This window comes from Triturus cristatus, chromosome 6, assembly GCF_964204655.1.
Source record: "Triturus cristatus chromosome 6, aTriCri1.1, whole genome shotgun sequence".
Taxonomy (NCBI): domain Eukaryota; kingdom Metazoa; phylum Chordata; class Amphibia; order Caudata; family Salamandridae; genus Triturus; species Triturus cristatus.
In genome coordinates this window covers 504718215-504738091 of record NC_140589.1, presented here as the reverse complement: position 1 = coordinate 504738091, position 19877 = coordinate 504718215, and the positions used below count along the sequence as shown (strand labels likewise).

The 19877-nt window shown below is 45.7% G+C and overlaps 1 protein-coding gene across 3 annotated transcripts in view; it reads right to left on the bottom strand.

The window, feature by feature from the left end:
• The window catches only part of FAM135A (family with sequence similarity 135 member A), a 907387-nt gene that overhangs the window by 527436 nt on the left and 360074 nt on the right, over positions 1 to 19877 (bottom strand). For all 3 annotated transcript variants that reach the window (XM_085610912.1, XM_085610915.1, XM_085610914.1), the window contains exon 7: positions 10651 to 10824. In XM_085610912.1, the coding sequence (XP_085467038.1) occupies positions 10651 to 10824 (174 nt within the window). The remainder of the gene's footprint in view (positions 1 to 10650; positions 10825 to 19877) is intronic.

Genomic DNA, 19877 nt, shown 5'->3' with positions numbered 1-19877 from the left:
TTTCTCCAGCTACAGGGTTGTTGACTTCCATTTTGAACGCTCTTTCAAGGAGGGGAAGAATCTTTTGATACATACTGGTAATGACCGCATCAGACTGTTTTACGGTACGCCAGCGTATCCTCTTCCCCCCTTGGATGACTCTTAGATTCCCCGCTGAAGGGGTATCTTTATCTGGCCCTATGGTCAACAGTTGGTAGTTCAGATCTACTGTCAGAGGATCGTGGTCACTCTCCATACGCCTAATTATTTTAAAATCCAACACTTTGTGCCACAAATCTAGACTGATCAGAAAATAATCAATCACAGATTCGTGTCCCATTCCCCTATAGGTTGACTGCCCCGGCATATCCCCTTTGAAACGACCATTACACGCTCTCAAAGAGAATGAATAAGTAAGGGAGGTAAGTTGGAGAACCAAGGGGGTCCAACGTTTGACTGCATACATACTAGTGGGTGGAATAGATCTAGCATCATCTTCCTCAGAAGTAAATGGGGTTTCTCCACACAGGGGCTCGAAATGACAGTTGAAGTCACCTCCAACCATCAAAACCACGTCATCCGGAAGGGATTCTAGAAGAGATGACAAGGCCTCAAGAGTCGGTGATGTACCACCCCGACAAATTGGGCGTGAGTAAACGTTAATAAGTGCAATTTTAGGGGTCTTCCTATGGGACATGAGGATACATATTATGTCTCTACTATTGGTTTCTACCCTTTTGATCTTAAAACCAAGGTGGGTGCCCACCCAGACACACAAACCCCCAGATGGTCTACCCTTTGGACCTTTTAAAACAGGTTGCATAAAAGTAATATATCCCAGATTGTGTATGGGTTCTATAGACCACGTTTCCTGTAATAGGCAAATCCCGAAGGGATCTGTAAATGAACACCAATCTGGGTTATCAATGTTGGAGGCAAAGCCCGCAATGTTCCAGCTAAGTATTTTAAGCGTTCTGTTAGCGGAAGATGAATCGTTTATAGGGTTAGTCTCAGAGGCTAGGGTGTTAACAGATGCTGGAAAGTTGTTAGGTGTGTCCACCCGAACCACAGATTGAAAAGGTATATCCCCCATATTGCTTGAACCAGTGTATGAAATGGCCACGGCGTTCGAAGATACTAACGCCATAGGCGGAATCACCGTTAAGGCTCCAAAGCCATCTTTGTCGCCATTCTCAACAACAGGGGAGGTGGAAGATGAATGATGATTGACATACAACTTTAGTCATTCCACCTCATCCAAGGAGCTAAACCTGTTGTTGACTGGAAAACCCAAGACTACATTATCAGACATCCTACTCCACATATCATCAACTGATTGCCCTTGATCGTAATTTTTACGAATCGGTACGAGAGGCCTAAGACGAGGAAAGGAGGGTTTGTTGGGGGGAGGATAAAAATGTCTTAGATTAAATGTTTTGATGTTGGAGGTTGCATTATCAAAGAAAGAATTACAAACATGGTCAACTACCTCAGGGTTTTTGAAGTTGACAATAACACAATCGCCTCCCACATCCTTTGGTTTGTGACCCACCCAAGCAACTCTCCTGACAAACAGAATAGATGAACATACATTCCTTGGCAGTGGTCTGTTAGTATTCAACCAAAATGTTACTTTGTTTTTAAGTTCCTGGAATGATTCAAGTCTCTTAGTAGCCAGTTTGGGAACATCAGTCAAAACGACCACATAAGGGGCACTTTCTGAAGGGAGGTCGATACGACGTAGGTCGTTGTGAGGATGGGGCACATCAGGAGGCTCTGGGCAGTGATTATTGATTGGTGATATACTATCATGCAAATTTGTGGTGTTGGGCAATGGTATCCCCTGTCGTAAGTTTGGGTGGGGATTACAAGGGACTCCCTGTTGTTGAATCTGTTGGGTGTCAGATGGTTTTTGAAGAATAATAGGGACACCAGATATTTTATCCTTACTTTGGCATGGATGTGAGCAGGGTTTGACGGTCTGTGCGTAATTAACATTGTTGACCGTAGCAACCTCCAGTGCAGCCAACCTTTTCTCTATTGCGTCTAATCTAAGCTCAAGCGGTTGAATGGCTAGAGCTAGTACTGACGACATTTTCCCAAGTAGCAACTCCATATCAAATAACTGAGGCACTGGGTCTAGGGGGAATCGATCTGTGCAAATTGGCTGGAAAGGAACTATAACTGCAGGTAGAGAAGAATCCAACGTATCAGAATTTAGTTTCTGAACTTTTTTTCTCCTACCTCTTGGCGAAATCACAGTTCGTTTCCTTTTGGGGATAGTGCCCACTTCCCGTGCTGGAGGTGCTATCAAAATGGGAGGGTCTTGTTCGGAGACTGGATCACTAGAAGCAGTATCAATAAGGCCTTTGGCGGGGGCAGTAGTTAAATTTGTTAAGGGAGAATGGCCATTATGTGGGCTCATAATTGGAGGGGTGAAAGAAGGGACGACGGGAGAGCGACTACGCGCAATTGAGCCCAAAGAAGAACGCTTGGAGGAGACCGGCTCCATAGACAGCCGTCGCTCAGTCATAGCGATTTCCTGTTCAAGTATAGAGGAAGCCCTTACAATAAACTTATCAAGTGAACCCGCAATATGGTCTGTAGTAGTGGATTTCATACCCCTTTTGTTCACCATTGTTCGACAGGCCGTTAAACAACAACAAAGGTACTCACAAGGTTCGTAGGAGTAAGAGAGTAGGCCCGGTCCGGTCACGAACGGGCAAAAACGGGCCCGCCCGAGGCCCGGGCTTCGCCCGGGACAATGCCCCGGACGCGTCCCGCTTACGCGTAAGTGGAGAAACAATTATAGTGGTCAAGGAGGGAGGGTCCGGGAAGAGCCAGCAGCTGCAGCAAATTATCAGCAAGGCAGTAGGGCCGCTGGTACTCGCAGTCCCGGGGATTGATGTAAAAGAGAATCACCACTCCCGCACTTCTCCGCCCAGCAGATGCCTCCGGTGAGTTGTAGGATGTGAACAGAGTTCATAGACCAAGCCAGACTCCGAGCGGCGCCCGCGAAGCGGGGGCCGTGAGGCGCTTTGTAGTGGGAGGGAGGGGCCGGGAAGAGCCGGCAGCTGCAGCAAATGATCAGCAAGGCAGTAGGGCCGCTGGTACTCGCAGTCCCGGGGATTGATGTAAAAGAGAATCACCGCTCCCGCACTTCTCCGCCCAGCAGATGCCTCCGGTGAGTTGTAGGATGTGAACAGGGTTCGTAGACCAAGCCAGGCTCCGAGCAGCAAGTAGTCAGATTAAACCACTGCCACTTTGGTTTAAGCAATCCTGGTATCCGTATATTCGTTATCTAATTAATTTTGGCATTTACTGACAGCTCCTTTCTTCTCCTTTAACCCTCCGACAGACTGCTGCCTTAGCCTCCTCACTCCTCCTAACTGCTCGGCTGAATTTGAAAGTCCGATTTTCCCTGGTTACTTTGTTTCAATCAGTTCCAATCAACTACCTGTTGTTCACGAACAGCCTCTGCACTCTACGATGTGCCGTTTTTTTTTTTGTCTGCATGTGTATTATAAAACCGGCTTGTGTATCTTACTTTTTACAGGCAGCCCAGCAATCCCTGCACCCCCTGCATTACCGAAGCAGCTTCGATTCCAAGGCCAGGAAGAGTAGTTGAGTAATTTACTCGATGTAATAAGATAGTCACTGAGTTTACCTTCGTTTAGTCTGCGGACCCAGCTCGTCAGTTTACTTTTACAGCCAGCCTCTGCATTAACGGAACATTTTGTTTACTTCTGGGGACCCAGTTCATCAGCTTGTTCAAAGGGGATTTCCGCCACACTTTGAGGCAAAAGAAACGTTTCTTCCGTTTTTTCTCAGCAGCAGCGCTCGACGTTCAACATACACATCGCCATTACACTCCAGCCAAGACTCGGTTGAGCAGCTTCCTCCACAGAGGGTGGGGCATCGATCACCTGCGGCTGCAGGTAGAACAGCGACTTGCTTTACATTCCTCAGAGACTTAGGCTGAAGGCTGCTCTCCACAGCTACCACTAGGATAGCTTTCTTTAAAAGGTTGTCTTAAACCTATCTACCATAAGAGTTGAATTGGACTGGTGCAAGGTGGCCACTATAACTAGTGACCAGCATATGCCAGGCCAACTTCTCACAGGCCTAGCCCTGGGATGCTATTTGTTTTTGGGAGCGGACTCGGTCCCTCAACTGCTTCGGCCCATCGGGCAGCAGGGTCGTTGCACTACCATCACCAAGTCTTCTCATGACCTTGAACGCGCCAGTCTCGCAGGTATGGGCAAAGCCGGCCAGGCAATGTTGCAAAGAATTCCTGGGTCAGGCAGGGGAGCCGGTCCCCGTGCTGTCCCCGTGTCTCCCGGAGCACCGACTGGTGGGTTCCTAATCTTCAGCCCCTCCTGTGTAGTAAGGAATTGCCGCTTCCTCTTCTTCGCCCTGCGCGGGGTAGATCTCACGGGGCCTAACCCTGGGGCGTTGTTTGCTTTGGGAAGCGGGTTCAATCCCGAAGTTGCTTCGTCCCATAAGGTGGTAGGGTCAGCACACTCTCCTCACAGAGTCCTCTCAGGACCGCCAAGTATTTCGCCCAGGGCCGCCCTCCTCAGATCTCGGCCTTGCTCTCCACGGGAGGACGCAGCCCCCTTTGCCCGCTCTTGCCCGTGCGTGGGCCCTCTCACCTGCTCACGGGCTGGGCCCGGGTCTCCACACCACCACAGGCTGCACTCAGGACCCTATAATGGCCTTTGAAGCGCTACTCGGCAGGTCCTTCGTTCCCAGCGCGTCAAGAATTGCGGCAGGGAGGCCGAGTTTCGTCCTCCTCGCTCAACATGGGATGGTTCTCCTCAGCTAGATATTCACGGGCGCAATCTTGGGGAGTCACACCTCGTCCCCGTATTTTCTCCCTCCCTCCTTTTCCTCGCCCTCTAACAGGTGCAGACCATGGCAAAGGGTGCCTGTTAGTTTTATGGACCGGGGCGCACAGCTTATAAGCAGTAGCTGGCAGTTAGAAGGGCAGGATATCGGACAGGATATCGGTCAGGATCCGGCTCGGGCTGCCGGAGCTCTGGCAGATGCTGCTAGTCAGTCATGTTGCTGGCCACGCCCCCAAGGATGCATTTTTTAATTGGAAGCCAAACCGATGGAGGGAGCGGAGGGTGGGCTCCGAAGGAGAAAGAGGGGGAAGGTTCAGGACCAAACGTGCTGCTGAGTTATGCACCACCTGGAGCCTAGTTAGGAGGTTTCATTGAGTCCCACCATTAACGCATTGCCATAGTCAATACAGGACATCTGCTGTCTCTTGTTGTCGATGAGAAGTGTCCTGCTGCTGCCTGTCAAGGAGGGCAGTCCTCCGTATGCGGGCACATCTGCTGTCTCCTGTGCTAACGCAGGAGCCGTATGCGTGCACATCTCCTGTCCTCTGTATGCATGCACATGGCCTGTCCCCCTTCGGAAGCAAAACCCACGACAATAGATCTCGCCAAGGCGAGCAGCGCATGCGCTGCGTTGCTAGGTGAGACCTAGAAACGATACACTTAATGGTCATAACAAATAATTATTGCAGTTAATGAAGCTTGACAATAAGTGCATGAATCACATTTTTGTACAAATGTTACTTCTTTGCTGTTAATAAAGCTTGTCAAAAAGTGCATTAATCACATTAATCAAAAATATTACACCTACAGTTTGTCAAAATCAGTATCCTACAGGAACTCAATTCACAACTACTATTTCACTAGCTTTAGTAGAGTTCCTTAAACAAAGGGGTAAAGCTCAAGGTCTTGTGGGATATAATTTTAATTCATCATCCCTATCTTGCCTGTGGGCTGCATTTCATATTCCACCCTCATAGGGTCTTCCATTTAGAAGGCATGCCATGGAGTGTCGTAGAGAAGAGCTGAGCGATGGAGAGTGGTGTTGAGTGGCATCAAGTGGGGGAGGAAGAAGTGGTATAGAGTGCAGTAGAGTGTTGTTGAGTGGAGTGGACTCCACTTTAGTAGTGGCACAGGCTAATGTTGAGTAGAGTGGGATAGCGTAGAGTGGAGTGTCGTAAAGTAGAGTAAAGTGGATTAGAGTCTTATAAAGTGGAGTGGTGTAGAGTGGCATGGCGCAGAGTGAAGTGTTGTATAGTAAAGTGCTGTAAAGTGTAGTGAAGTATAGTAGAGTGGTGTGGAGGGTGGTAGAGTGGAGAGCTGGGCCGAGACCCCATCTGGAAGCAGCAGTGTGTTGTACAAGTGCAAATTGATTGACTGATTGTTTGAGGGTAGCACAGTGGAATGTTGTAGAGTGGTGTTGGTTAGAGTGGAGTACAGTGGATTACAGTGGAGGGGAGTGGAGTGCAGTACAGTAGAGTGCAGTACAGTGAAGTGCCGTAGGGTTGAGTGCTGTAAAGAGAAGTGTCGTACAGTGACATACAGTGGAGTAGATTGCTGTAGAGTGGAGTGACAGAATGACGTAGTGTGTCAGAGTGGAGTGACATAGCATGGAATGAGAAAGAGTGGTGTAGCACTGAGTGGAGTGAAGAGTGCAGGGGCGTTGAGTGGAGTGGAGTGGTGCAAGTTGTTAGAGTGAAGTAGCATGCAGTGGAGTAAAATGGCGTAGAGTGGAGTCACAGAGTGGGGTGGAGTGTCAGAGTGGAATTTTACTTAAGAAACTTTTCTTTGAATGATTATTGTGCACTGCTACATTTCTTTTTTCACAATTACAACCAATAAATCGTTGCAATTAAAAATACTTGTTTGTTCTAACTTTTGAAAGGGCTGCACATGAACTGAAGCCCTTGATTCCAAACCTGCCAATGATTTTGCCTGCAGGTGCCTCTCTCTGGATGAGGGCCCACATTATTTAAGGCAGTGCTTTCTCCCCATTTCAACTATATACTTGGCATGCTACTATTGACTGTCCGGTATGGAGCATTGATGCGTCACGTCCTTCTGCCGCAGTTTAAGGCTCCCAAATTAAAAGGGGGGGCCACACAAGGGAGGTCTTGGACGCCCACAACATGGCTCTACAATTTTCACAGCCAACATACTAACATTCGCATTCAAAGGAAGAGTTAATTTTTGGTGGAACTGAAACAGGACAAGTTGGGTTACTAGACGAATCCATCACTACTGCTTAAGTACAACCTGATAATTTGATCAATGGTGTAAACATAAAACACATAAACATGGACCTATATACATAAACAGCCCCTCCATTAAGTGCAATCAGAAGCCACAGCCCTGTCAGCTGTGATAAGTATATATACATTAGATCAATTGTTCTTAGAAGGAGCATAGTATGGGAAAACTAAGTCTGATAATACAAACAAACAGGCAAACAGTCAATTGGTTGAAGGGTAAGCTAGGGACGTTACTCACTGACTTCCTCCTCTCCTTGGATAATTCTTAAGATAGGTCTGACGCAAGAGGGTAGTTCTGGGCTTGTATAACCTCTACCCCAACACACTGGACAGTATCTCTTCTTCTCTTCCTTATGACCCTAGAGGAACCATTTCTTGTACACAGGCTTGTACAAGACCCATGGGACCCATCTCTTTTCTAAAACTCTAGAGGATTCCTTACAACACACATGGTACACAATATTACACTACAAATATACCAAATAAGAATGGTTCATGATATTAGAGACACACAATTCAGACCTTTGCACCGCCTGACGGAGATGTTTTTTAAAGTTGGCATTTAACACCACATAAATTTCATAGAGCAGGACTCACTGACAATTCTCTATAATGCAGATGCTCACAACCCTAAAGAACAAGTTACTTACCTTTGTTAAGGCTCTTTCTGGTGGAAACTCTAACTGCAGATTCCTCACTTTGTGGATACCTCCAAGCACGAGACTGGGTCCAGAGATTTTTCTCAGCAATTCCTTCATATGCTAGTAGGTGGTGTCATGCGGCTCCACATCGGATCCATCCCGCCCTGGAAGTGACATCGGAGCCACACATAACCGCTACCCCTGTGAATCAGCATGAATTTCTTAATGACAACTGTCCACGCAGTCGGACACGAAGTCTTGCTTGAATCAGATTTCAGAGCGTGCAGATCTCTAGTTGGGACATTTTTAGATGTAGAAGAGAGTCAATTTCACAGAATGGGTTGGTAAAGAATCTGCAGTTAGACAGAGTATGGGGGCTGGGTACTGCGTTTCCACTCAGGGCCTGGATGCTGTTGGCCGGACAGGGCTCGATGGGGTTGGGAAGTCTGTTGTTGTGGTGGCAGGTTTTGTCATTACCTTTGGTAGATGCCCTTTAGCTGGCCTCAAAAAGGGTGATATTGTTGAAGAAACTGCAACACAGGCACTGAAAGACCAAAGGGCCACACTGTAGAATTACTTTCTTTAAAGAGCTCCTAGGCCAAGTCTGCTTTATCTATAAAGAGGCTGGTGCCATCAAATGTAATGTCCATCAGTGGTGGTTGAACATCCCTTGATAAATGCATGGATCTTATTCATGCCAAACACTGAAGCACCACGGTAGTACCACATCTCCTACCCAAACAGTCAGTAGTGTCCAGACCTGTCCTGATGACATGCTTTGCAGCATCTTGGCCATCTTGTATTATCAGTAAAGGATCTCATCCACTATGTCCCACATGGTGGTAACATCCCAGGATGCAACTCGTTTTATTGGATCTGAGGGCAAGGTTGGCAGAGAAGTACACCCTTTTCCCATAGGACTCCACATGTTTGAATTCTCTGTCTGGAGGTGTGGTCGTGGACGAATTAGGGTTCAACCTGCTTGTAGATGCTTGTACTGCTAAACCCTCTGTAGTAGAATGCTGGAGGAGCAAAAATGGATCCTCCAGAGCAAGTCTATGTTGTCTCACAATTGCCCGTTGACGTGGTGCGCAATTCTGGTTTTACCCAAGTGCCCATCAGTAGGGGCTTTGTTTAAAGGGAGAAATGGCTCTGAAGACCACCCTGGCTGCGGAATCTTCTGTATGGATATTTGTTTTACTTCTACTAATGGCAGTTAAAGGTCAAGGACTTCCGCAGCCCTCCTGGCAAAAGATGCTGATGCTTCAATGGAAAAGACAGGTGCAGAGTTGAGACCAGTGTCAGGAGATGTGTTAGACTTCTGGCATCTTGGCGATCCAAAAATAAATTCTACGCATCATGTAACTGGGATTCATCATCACCATACTCATCATTCTGCAATTCCGGGTATGTGAAGCATTGAGGCTGGGATTGAAGTCGAGGTGTGCGCGACTGCATCTGGAGGTCGCAGTGGGTTCACTTTCAAGTCTGATAGGACAATACGTTTTTCCTCCAGTATAGACATGCTGGAAACTAGTGTGAACTGTAGCCAATTTTGGTGCCGGGAGAAAAGCCGAAGCGGACCCCAGAATGGGGTTAAGGGGCACAGTCAGCAGCAGGGACGAATCCGCTGGTGTTAGTCCGAATGCAGGCCTCCTCGGATCCTGAGGTCCTGGAGGTGCCCCAGAAACATATGCAACATGGCCTCTTTAAAGGCCTGAATCTGTTGCAACATAGTCTATGGTCCAGGGAATTCGAGCCACATCAGGATGAGCTGAGGGATCGGTTCCGTGGCAGGAGAATGGGACCAAGACCATGAGATACCCTGAAGTCCACGTCACTTCTCTTGACAAGAGAGGTGGGAATAAGAGAAGTCACTCTTTAACTTCTCATGTTTCTTCGTTGACTTTGACTTGAGAATTAAACCTTTCTCGAGAGCAAGAACACATCACATCCTCAACTTAGACCGAGACATGGCCTTATGAGCTCTCCTGCATTGCTCAGCGACTTAAAATTTGGCCTTGTGGTCTTGAATGGCCTTTGGATTCATACAAGCACAGCTGTCACCATATTCTGAGTCATATGAGGAGCCCAAACGCAAGAGACAGACCTTGTGAGGGTCCGTTACCAACATCTGTTAATGGCAATCCTTGCAAGATTTAAAACTTATACATTTAGGGGGGGCGGGGTGAACATGCCTCTTGCACCCTGGTACAATTTAGGAGAATAGCTTCTGTCAAGTGACAGAATTGACGGAGTGCGCTTCGGATTTGCATCAAAAGGTGTGGAAAGAAAGAAATTGATACGCTTATATGCTGCTCCACGTCACTTCCGTTGTGAGATAAAGTCACACAACACCACCAACCAGGGTGAGAGGAAACTGTAGAGAAAAAGCCTAGGATCCAGTCTGGTAACTGTGGGTATTCACAAGGTGAGGATTCTGCAGTTAGAAGTATTCAATTCACTTTCTTTGCAGAGCTCATCCTAATATCTGTGTCTAGCCGTGAAAATCCCTCATATCCCATGCTTCCTGACACTTCCACCACTGACGTAGAAGGGCAAGGCTAGGAAGCCTTAAGCATGAGAACTGGCTCCTTTGGTAGTCGAAATTCATTGGCTCAACCCGACTTTTAAGATTTTTCCTCCTACTCTTCTCAGAAACCAGAGGACTGCAGCAAGCCAATACAGCAAGAGTATGTCCACTAAATGCAACTACTCCATCAGTTTCCAAAAGCACCATTAACAAAGAATCCCTAAAGGCAGCATCAGTGGATTTGAATAGAAGGCAATATAATAATTTAGGTCTATACAACAATGGTTTTCTACTAACACCATGCATTGCATTATTTTCATACCATGCAGTTTTCTTAGACAGAACAAAACAGAGCTTGCAAAACTGTTATTTTTGGTAAATTTGTTGAGCTAAATTACCTTATTAGTGGCTGGTGGAGAGCAACCAAAGAAGCGTGAACTGTAACAGATATGACAGAAAGGTGGAAGTAATCAAACATAACATTGACATAGTGATGAAGGCCACCGCTGAGACTGCAGTGCAGCTTTAATGTTCGGCTGCTGATTAGTTGCAAGGCATTCAGGTCATCAGGTCTGAAAAATAAATACAGAAGTGTAACAAGTGAGGGCAATAAGACACCACAACCATGCAGATGAGAGCATAACACCTTGTGTTTATGTAGCGAGTCATTTAATTTTTGATCTCTCTAAATGGTACTATCAGCCAATTTAATAGTACTCAGTTTGCAGACCTTTAAACGATGGAAGGCTGTGTTGGTGTTCCAAGTTTCAAACTCGTAACCTGCAGGCTACCACACAAGTCAATGGCGATCAATTATCTCAATGAGCCATTCTGTCAGTTTAAAATTAAAAGTTAAAAAACAAAGCTATGGTAAGTGGCAACCAAGAATCATAATCCACCGGTGCACCCTCTCTGTGCAAATTACAGAGGGCACTGGGAGCATCACTGACAACTTTTGAGATTTCACTATTTATTTTCCTGTAGCTTGACAAAATTGTTGAATCGCAGGTGCTTTCAATGTACTTAATCCGGTCTGTGGAGATGTTTTACACAGTGCCAATTATTGGTTCACTCCTGTTCACATCTTGGCAATTTGAAAAGAGAGGTCCTGTTGAGAAATCTTCTTATTTACACAGATCAACACAGAAAGCCGAGACAAAGAATCAACTATTTTTTCAAACAGCAATTTTGGTGCCTTTTAAAAACGTTTAACTTATTACCTCGATAGACAGGGTGATAGGTATCTTGAAAACTTCAAGGGCTCTGCTCTCTGCTGTTTTTACAAGTCTTCAGCCACACCATATGAATATTGGTCACAACAAAGAAACAATCAATGTGTTTTTTTACTATTCGCCACTTTCTGGATTGAAATACACTTTATAGGTAGATTAGGACTGATGTCACATTACACGCCGTGGGGGTTGTGGGTAATTATGAAGTTGCATACGGAAGAAGAAGCTTTCACTTAGAAGAGAAGACTGTGAATAGAGGGGCACCTGCAAAGCAAAAGGTCTGAATACTAAGGAGGTAGAAGGGGAGGGAAGACCTTGGGGTGAGATGGGTGGCAATACGTTTGAGACTGCAAGTGACAGCAACAAGTGTTTAGGGAGAGTTTTCATTGTTATTTTAATTAGCACTTGGATAAAGCTCAAAGATGACTGCTGTAAGGTGCTGTACGGTGGCGGGAGCAGGTTGTGTATGGGATTTAGGCCTTAGGAACTTGCATGGGGATGCGTGGTACTTTATCATCTGTAAGTTCTCTGTAAGGTTTTAACCACTCAATGGCACACGCACCAAAATATATATGAGTAAGCAATCTGTAGTAAGGAGGCACTCCACCAGGAAATAGGAGCCAAAGTGTATTTACCCAAGTCTATTTCAAAGTGCACATCCTGAGGGGGATGATCCCATGACGGCCAGGAACCAAATGATCAGTCTGGAATTCACATTCCCACAGTGTTGCACAGAATGTCCCAACCCAAAGCACAACATTACATCATAATACAGTCCCTTCCCTTCATGCAACACATCCGGCAAATAAAACACACAAACAACAACAATAAGGAACCAAAACAGAGAAACACCAACTCCCTTCACCACAGACTTCACCCAAAGAATTCAACAACACCGGATTACCAAATTCATCAACATCACACAAGAACACCCCTCATACCTTTCCTCACACAAACCACTCTTCTGGTACAGTGCTATATTCCTAAGCTTCCATCTTTCACCATCTTCAAGCAATACAGAAAATGTATTTACACAAAATTGACACTCCATCTTTGATCTGGCCTGATCTGATTTTGACCCAATCAACCACTTTCGCCTATTGTCCTAGTCACTATCCAAGTTCCCAGAGAACCCTCTTCTATTGACTAGCTAGTCTTTGACCCAAGATGGAGTCAATTTGGTACCAGGCACACGTCAGTACACTCCTTTAGAGGGGGTCCTTTGTGTGACACCATTCACAGAAGTAAGATACGTCCAAACCATATCAGACACCATTCTGACCATATCTCGATCATTGGCAAATGCCATCTGAATGGTACATTTGACCACCCTATTGGCATGCACAGCAAGGCCATTTTCCTGGGGACTGTATAAAGAAGTGCAACTATACCTAATACCATAAGACTTCAAAAACGTCACCATCATCACTGAAGTGAGTTGGGTTCCCTTATCCGTAATCAAACCAACAGCACATATTCCTCCGAAAAAAACATTTCTAACATGCAAACGGTACTCGTAGTCGTAATCTCCCGCACAAACCTCACAATTAACCACTTAGAATGCACGTCCACCAATACCAAGGGAAATCTCAATTTGAGTCTTAAAACATTTATTGGCTCAATAAAGTCCATACATACTGTATGCCATGATGTTCCTGGATTCACAACTTGATCCACAGAAGATTTACTTCCCACCTTCAATCTTTTCTCACTCTCTTTACAATCAGTACACTTTTCCACCCACAAACTCATTTGATCGTCCAACTCTTGCTACCAAAATTGTTCTTTTAATCTCTTCTTAGTCAACAACTGACCTAAACGTCTTCCTTAGGCCACCTTAAACAAAGTAAACCTCAATCCTAAAGTAGGCACAAAACACTCCTCCTCTCCACTTGACCTCCAAACATGACATTTCATGCAAGAGTTTTATAAAGGGTCTCTTGTGTAATGGAACCACACTCACCCTCTTACAGCCCACGCAAATTATCCTTATCACCCTCTTCATTACAGGGTCAGACTCTATTTCTTGCTCCCACTCTTCGCACTTAAAAAGCTCCGAGACCACAATCAACAACATCTTGTATTAAGGCTACAGATCCTTCTTCATCATTATCCATTTCAGTATGTCCATCTACTTGTTCCCAATGGTCTATACACAAGACAAACTGGGTACCCCACAGGTAAGTGCAAAAATATTATGCTCTCCAAGCCACAGCTAGTGCTTCCAGATTATTTATGGAATAATTGCGTTCGAGGATGGCAAGTGAACACGATGCAAATACCACAGTCTTCTCTTTCTTGTAATGAATATGGGTGTGAGATGACAAGATATATAAGGCCACTCAATTTGCTTTGCCACTTCTGCATTTATTCCTCAACAAAAGTGAATATTATTAGTCAAAGGTACATAACTATCCACGTGATATTTCTCAGAACTAGCACCAGCCCATAACGCCCGATCTCGAAGAGTATCCAACTTCCATTGGTTCTGATACTGGTGTTTTCTGAGGGCAATTTCTTGCAATATGACCCCATTCACCACATTGATAACACGGAGGATCATGGTTCACCTATCTACTAGAGTGAAAACGAGATGGTTGTCTAACCTCCGAAGCAATCGAGAAACTGTTGCTTTAGAAGAAAACCTCCAACTAGTGAAACAGGAATTTGGAGACACATATCTATTACCGTCACTTCACTCCCCACCCTATCTTTTCTACCCATTTCCTTCATGCAATACACAGATTATTCAATAACTTTAGCAATGACAATACCATCCCTGAAATTTGGAATCTTTGACAGCCCATAAGAGTTCTTGGATTTTTTTGCTACTGCACCGCACAATGAGTTCATCAGTCATTATGCCAAAACGGCCTTTGACTGAAAGTTCTCGGAGACTAGCCACAAACTTGTCCACAGATTCATTCTCATTTTGTGGCTGCGTGTAAAATTTGTATCTTACCATGATCAAGTTAATCTCTTTTGTGAATCTAATCTCAAGTCTTAAGTACCTCCTTGAATTTATCAGCCAAAGGTTGACCATTCAGTCCCAAAGAAATAGGTAAGTATTTAAATACATGATGTCCTTTGTTTCTTAGAGCACTTAATAATGCTTTATTCCTGGCAGGGCAAAAGGTTTTTCCATCCAATGCCATAATATAGTGTTCTAACACTGCTACCGAATCCTCCCACTCAATGGGAGGAGAACCTAGATAAGCCAAGAATAACAGAGGAACAAAGAAATGGCTATATGCTTCCATACTGTCACACAGTATGGTAAATGTTGCTCAGTAAAAAGAAATAACTCTGTTCAGAAATCAGAATGATGTTATCTTATGGCCCCAGAAAGTAGGCAAAAGTGAGCGTATTGTTGTGAAGACCCCGAGATGTCTAGGAATATCCAGTAACGAAATGACGAAAGAGGCAAAATGCAATCATAAGATAATGAACGCAACACCTAAACCAACATGACACTGCCCAGCCTGCACAGAGTTTCCATTTTTTATCCCAATCCAAAATAGCATCTGCGCTATGTGGTAATGTCGCCTCGTTCGCATGATGGCATCTGCCCTATGTAGTGATGTCGTCCCGTTTGCATGCTGTAGTAGATGCTCAGCCAGAGTGGAATGTTGGTGCGTGGTTAGAATGGAGTGTTGGAATGCCTGAGTGTGAGGATCAGTTGAGGACGGACTGAGCAGCAAGTGGGCTGCTCCTGGTGGGGCCCCCCGTGATACTTATCTTCTTATTAATAAAGCATTCTTCATATGCTACACCTCGTCAACTTCCAATTATTTCATCATATTACACATGCCAAGCAATACACATAATATTTTAACTGGAAACCTAGCCATCAACATTTTAAATTCAGAGGCAATGTGCAGTGCACTAGGCCATGATGGGCCTCGAGCTACACATTTTCCGAGTTTTTTGATGTCAGTCTCTTGTTCTGAACCAGCAGGTGGCGCTACAGCAGCGAAACTGTGTGCGATTAGTCCGTTCAGTCCGTGCAGCTGTGAGGTGCTGCGTCGAGCGTCGGCCGTGACAGACCCAGAGCCCACGGGGGCCAGACGGAGCCAGACGCGGAGCGGAGCTAGGAACAACGAGCGAGGCGAGAGTAAGGTGAGAGCTTGGCGGCGAGACGGAGGCAGGGGGTCGACGCTTTCCGCTTGCCTTCCTCGGTCACTCGCTCGCCTTTCCAAAAAGACAGCCTGCCGGCCGGTGCTTTACCCTCTGCACCCGGCCCTTACCCGCTTCACTGCCTTTAAACACAACGTTCAACTGCGGTCTTGGCCACCTGGCCTCCCTGCTGCCTCCTGTCTGCCAGTCTTACACCCCTCTGTTCGTGACTCTCTGTAGCTCCCCCCGAAGTGTCGCCCAAGGGCATTAACACCTTGCCTGCCTTCAGGAGAGGGTCCGATCAGCTAAGCCCGGCAAGGGCTGCCGGCAGCAGGTAGCGGTCCACCTGAGCTGTTGGGTCAGCATGCTAAAAACAGAGGAAAGCCTCTAGCGCCCAACCCCCCCCAGCATCCAGAGGCAACGTACGCACACAGGAGCCAGGAACTGGGAATTGGAGGAGTCCAGGAGGAAAGTCCTTGTCCCGGTCTTGAACTTGATCTCGGTCTGCCCTGGTTCAGACCTGCCCTGCCCTGGACTGTACGGAGGTCTCATAAAAGCGTCTTAAAAAAACCTGGTGTTGGGAAACTGAGAGCACGGACCTCATTTGTACGCTCGCTGTAATTCCTTACTGAGAGGACTTACCCAGGACAAAACTAGGGAGCTTTAGCAACAGGGGCCGGGGTGCTGCTGAAACCCCCCCCCCCCTCCCCGATCCCGTCTGCTTTTCCATATTTTTCATCTCCGTCAAAAATAAACCCATCAAAACAAAATAAAAACAAAAAATCTACTGCCCTCCTCTAAAAGTCAAGGAAGGAGAGGAAGGTGAAAAGAAGAAAAAAAGAAGGAAAAGATACAGAAAAGACACAGGGAAAAAGCAAAATCTCAGTATAACGACAAAAAACTCGAAGAAGCCCTTGAGTGGACATCATATAAATACAGACAAAGATTCCTCTGACGCTGAATTCTTCGATCTCTGTGGAACCGCAGAGTGTGGCCAAAAAGTAAACAGAGTACTAAAAAGACATGAAAGAACAGAGGGCAATATGACAACTCCACCTTGGCACCACCCTCAAAAGTGCGAAGGCAACATTAAAGGCAAGAACAAGGGCAACATGTTTAATGGAGAACACTTGCACTGCGAAGTTCCACCAACGCAAATAGAATCAGCCGCCCGTCAACACACATTAACGATAGAGGAGTCTTTGCTAGGGCCTCCAGAAGTAAAGAGACAGAAGAGTCTAGGAATAACCGGAAAACAAACAGAAAATGTAGACTCGAAGCACCCAAACCTCTCACGCAACCAAGATGACAACGGATGGGGAGAGAAAACAACTAACACAGATGCCCTCCGGCTTGAGGAAATAGTAGCGCGAAGAAAACAAAAAGACACCAACTCAGTCCCTTCGAGTCCACGTCCCTCAATTAGTACACCGGCAAAATCAACATTGAACAGCGGCCCAGAAACCTCATATCTCACCCCTGAGGAATGGGAAGAGCTTGTAGCTTCATATTCGGTCCCTAAGCTGGAGGACCCGTCTAGAGGGGTCAGTCTCTCTAATATGGGAACCTCCAGAAGGGAAACAACCGAAACAAAAGAAGACATTTGGTCCTCACTCTTACACACAATGCAACTATCTGTAAATGCCATTCAATAACAATCAGACAAAATGGACCTCCAACTCTCTGTCCTTAACTCATTGTCAATATTCGTATCCAACATCGACGGCAAGTTAGCTGAACTAAACAACCTTGTCAAAAGGGCTCAAACCGAGACCCAATTTACACAACTCAACTGTTCCTGTGCAACAATAGTAGACAAACTGGCAACACTCCCAACGGCTATGGATCATCTTCTCTCAGATATTAGGCTGGTTGTAAAAAACAACTGTCCAGATACTTTGGCAAATATGGGAGCAGAAGTACGTATCCCTCCGTTATTGGAACCCCAGCACCTAACAAATTAAAGCAAAAACTGCCCCATGATTCCGATCCATGCATGGATGAGAAAAACAAAGCGCCGAGCAGAAGCCACCAAAACCAGGGAGTTCAACAACCCTTAACCCTAACACCTTTGCCGCCAGGAAAAAACCCACAAAGAGAACCTGCTACGGAGGACACTCTATCTGGGAAACATGGGAGGAAGCAGAAAAGAAAAGGTAGAAACCAAGAAAAGAATATAATCGCACTAGCCTGGGGAAAGAGCAACAACAGCACGAAAACGTCACCTCTCGCACTGCAAGCCACCCAGATCAAACTGGAAGAAGAATCGGAAGAGGAACACAACCCCCAAGAAAGGGGTATTATGGATGGAGGAAAAAAACACTAAGGAAAAGAACCTCCAGAAAGAGACCCCTTAAGAAAACCCCTCCCGACAGAGAAAGCAACGAAAACAAACTGCCGATGGGGTACCCAAAGCACCCGAACCACAATAAAAACACCTAGCCCCACAGGATTAGCAACAACGAGAAAAAAGAGAAATACAGAAATGAGTGCTCTCGCACAAGCTGGAGGAAAGGAAGAAATCGACGGCTCAGGGGATGAATCAAACCTCCAGGACAATAACCCACTTGAAGCGGATGAGGTAATAAGAAGCTCCATGCTAGTCTTCTACCCGGAGTACAAATCAAGGGGCACAACCGACACCCTAAACAGGGGAAATATTCTCAGTTTACTTAAAACCATTGATAGCTTAAAAGACATCCGCTCTAGCGATTTGGAGTCAGTTGAGTTCATAGAATCATTAGAAACTCCAGGGGTAGAAGCAACAAAAACAATATGGGCAACGGCCAAATTTCCCGAAAGATTGAAAAAAGAAGAAGTAAAGTTCAACTCGTGGGGCATAAAACTCCGTCAACTCCCTAAACCAAAATACCCGGACCCCCTGATCCTTAACAGTTTACAAAACAAAACTAATGAATATCCCTTGACGATCTCAGTACTTCGAGGAGCTCGGAGCAAAACCACCGAGAACTTAATTCATCAAGACCAGCCCAAAAAAAAAAAACCTTTACTAACAGCCCAACTTTGCAAAATTGGAGCTGGCTTTCCAAATCCCTTAACGTTAAAAAAACAATGACACAATAATGCAATAGAGGGGAACGAACACGACAACCTCAATCTGTGTTCCTGGAACATTAACGGCATAGGTGACAAATTCCTGGATGCAGAACTAACAACATACTTGCACAAATTCAATATTATTATATTACAAGAAACATGGACAGATTCGCCCCCGACCATTCCGGGATATAATCTAAACTTCCTGCCCGCCACACAGAGCTCACCGTTCGGCCACAAGAAGGGAGGCCTTGCAATATACTGCTCGCTCAAGACCTTCTTTGCAGCAGTGCCCCTGGCATACAATTTACCTCCCCCAAATGCAATACGGACTTTGCTTCTGACAATCCGTGAACAAAAAAATGAAAACATACTCCTAACAAATCTCTATTTACACCCTAAGGAGAAAAATAAGGGAGCACAGCAACTGTGGGAAGAATTAATAAAACTACTGGAAACTGAAAACTCCAACAACCTTATCGTCAGTGGGGACTTTATTTAAACATGCTCAATAACCCAGCTGCAGTGCCTACAGTATGTGAGGACACCTTTGCATGGGAACCATGTGAACAAGACAACACCTCTGGCGGCAGCAGCTCCAAAATAGCAGGAAGACTGTTGGAAAAATTAGAAGAGCTGGGCTTACGTGCCCTCAACGGCAGATTTCCAGGAGACCGCCCACAAGTGGCCACATTTCATAATTCGAAGGTCAGTTCTACAATAGACTTCACATTCCTCTCTCGGAACATGTACCAAATGGTGAGTGATTACCGAATCGGCACGATGGATTACAGTGACCACCTCCCCCAGGAAATCACCATTGGGATCCCAGCGAAACTAAAACCATCGGCCGTCAACACATTTGGCTCAGAATACACCCTCAACGACAGAAGGATAAAATGTAAAACCATAAATCCGCAAAAACTCAAAATGCAAGCAAAACAAGCATTTGAAGAGGCACAAATAACATGCATAGATCCAATTGATAGGTGGGTGCGGTTCACGAAAACATTATGCGGAAGAGCCGGAATAGATAAAAATGCTCGGAAAAAATGCAAGATCAATACACCAAGAAATAAGAACGATTACAACTTTAGTAACAACATCCAGGTTAAAACCCTAAAGCGCAAGATTAACCACCTCCTACGCAAAGTGAGGACGGTACCCACCGCATGCCACGAGCTAAAACAGCAAAAAGAAATCCGCAGAAAACTAATCTG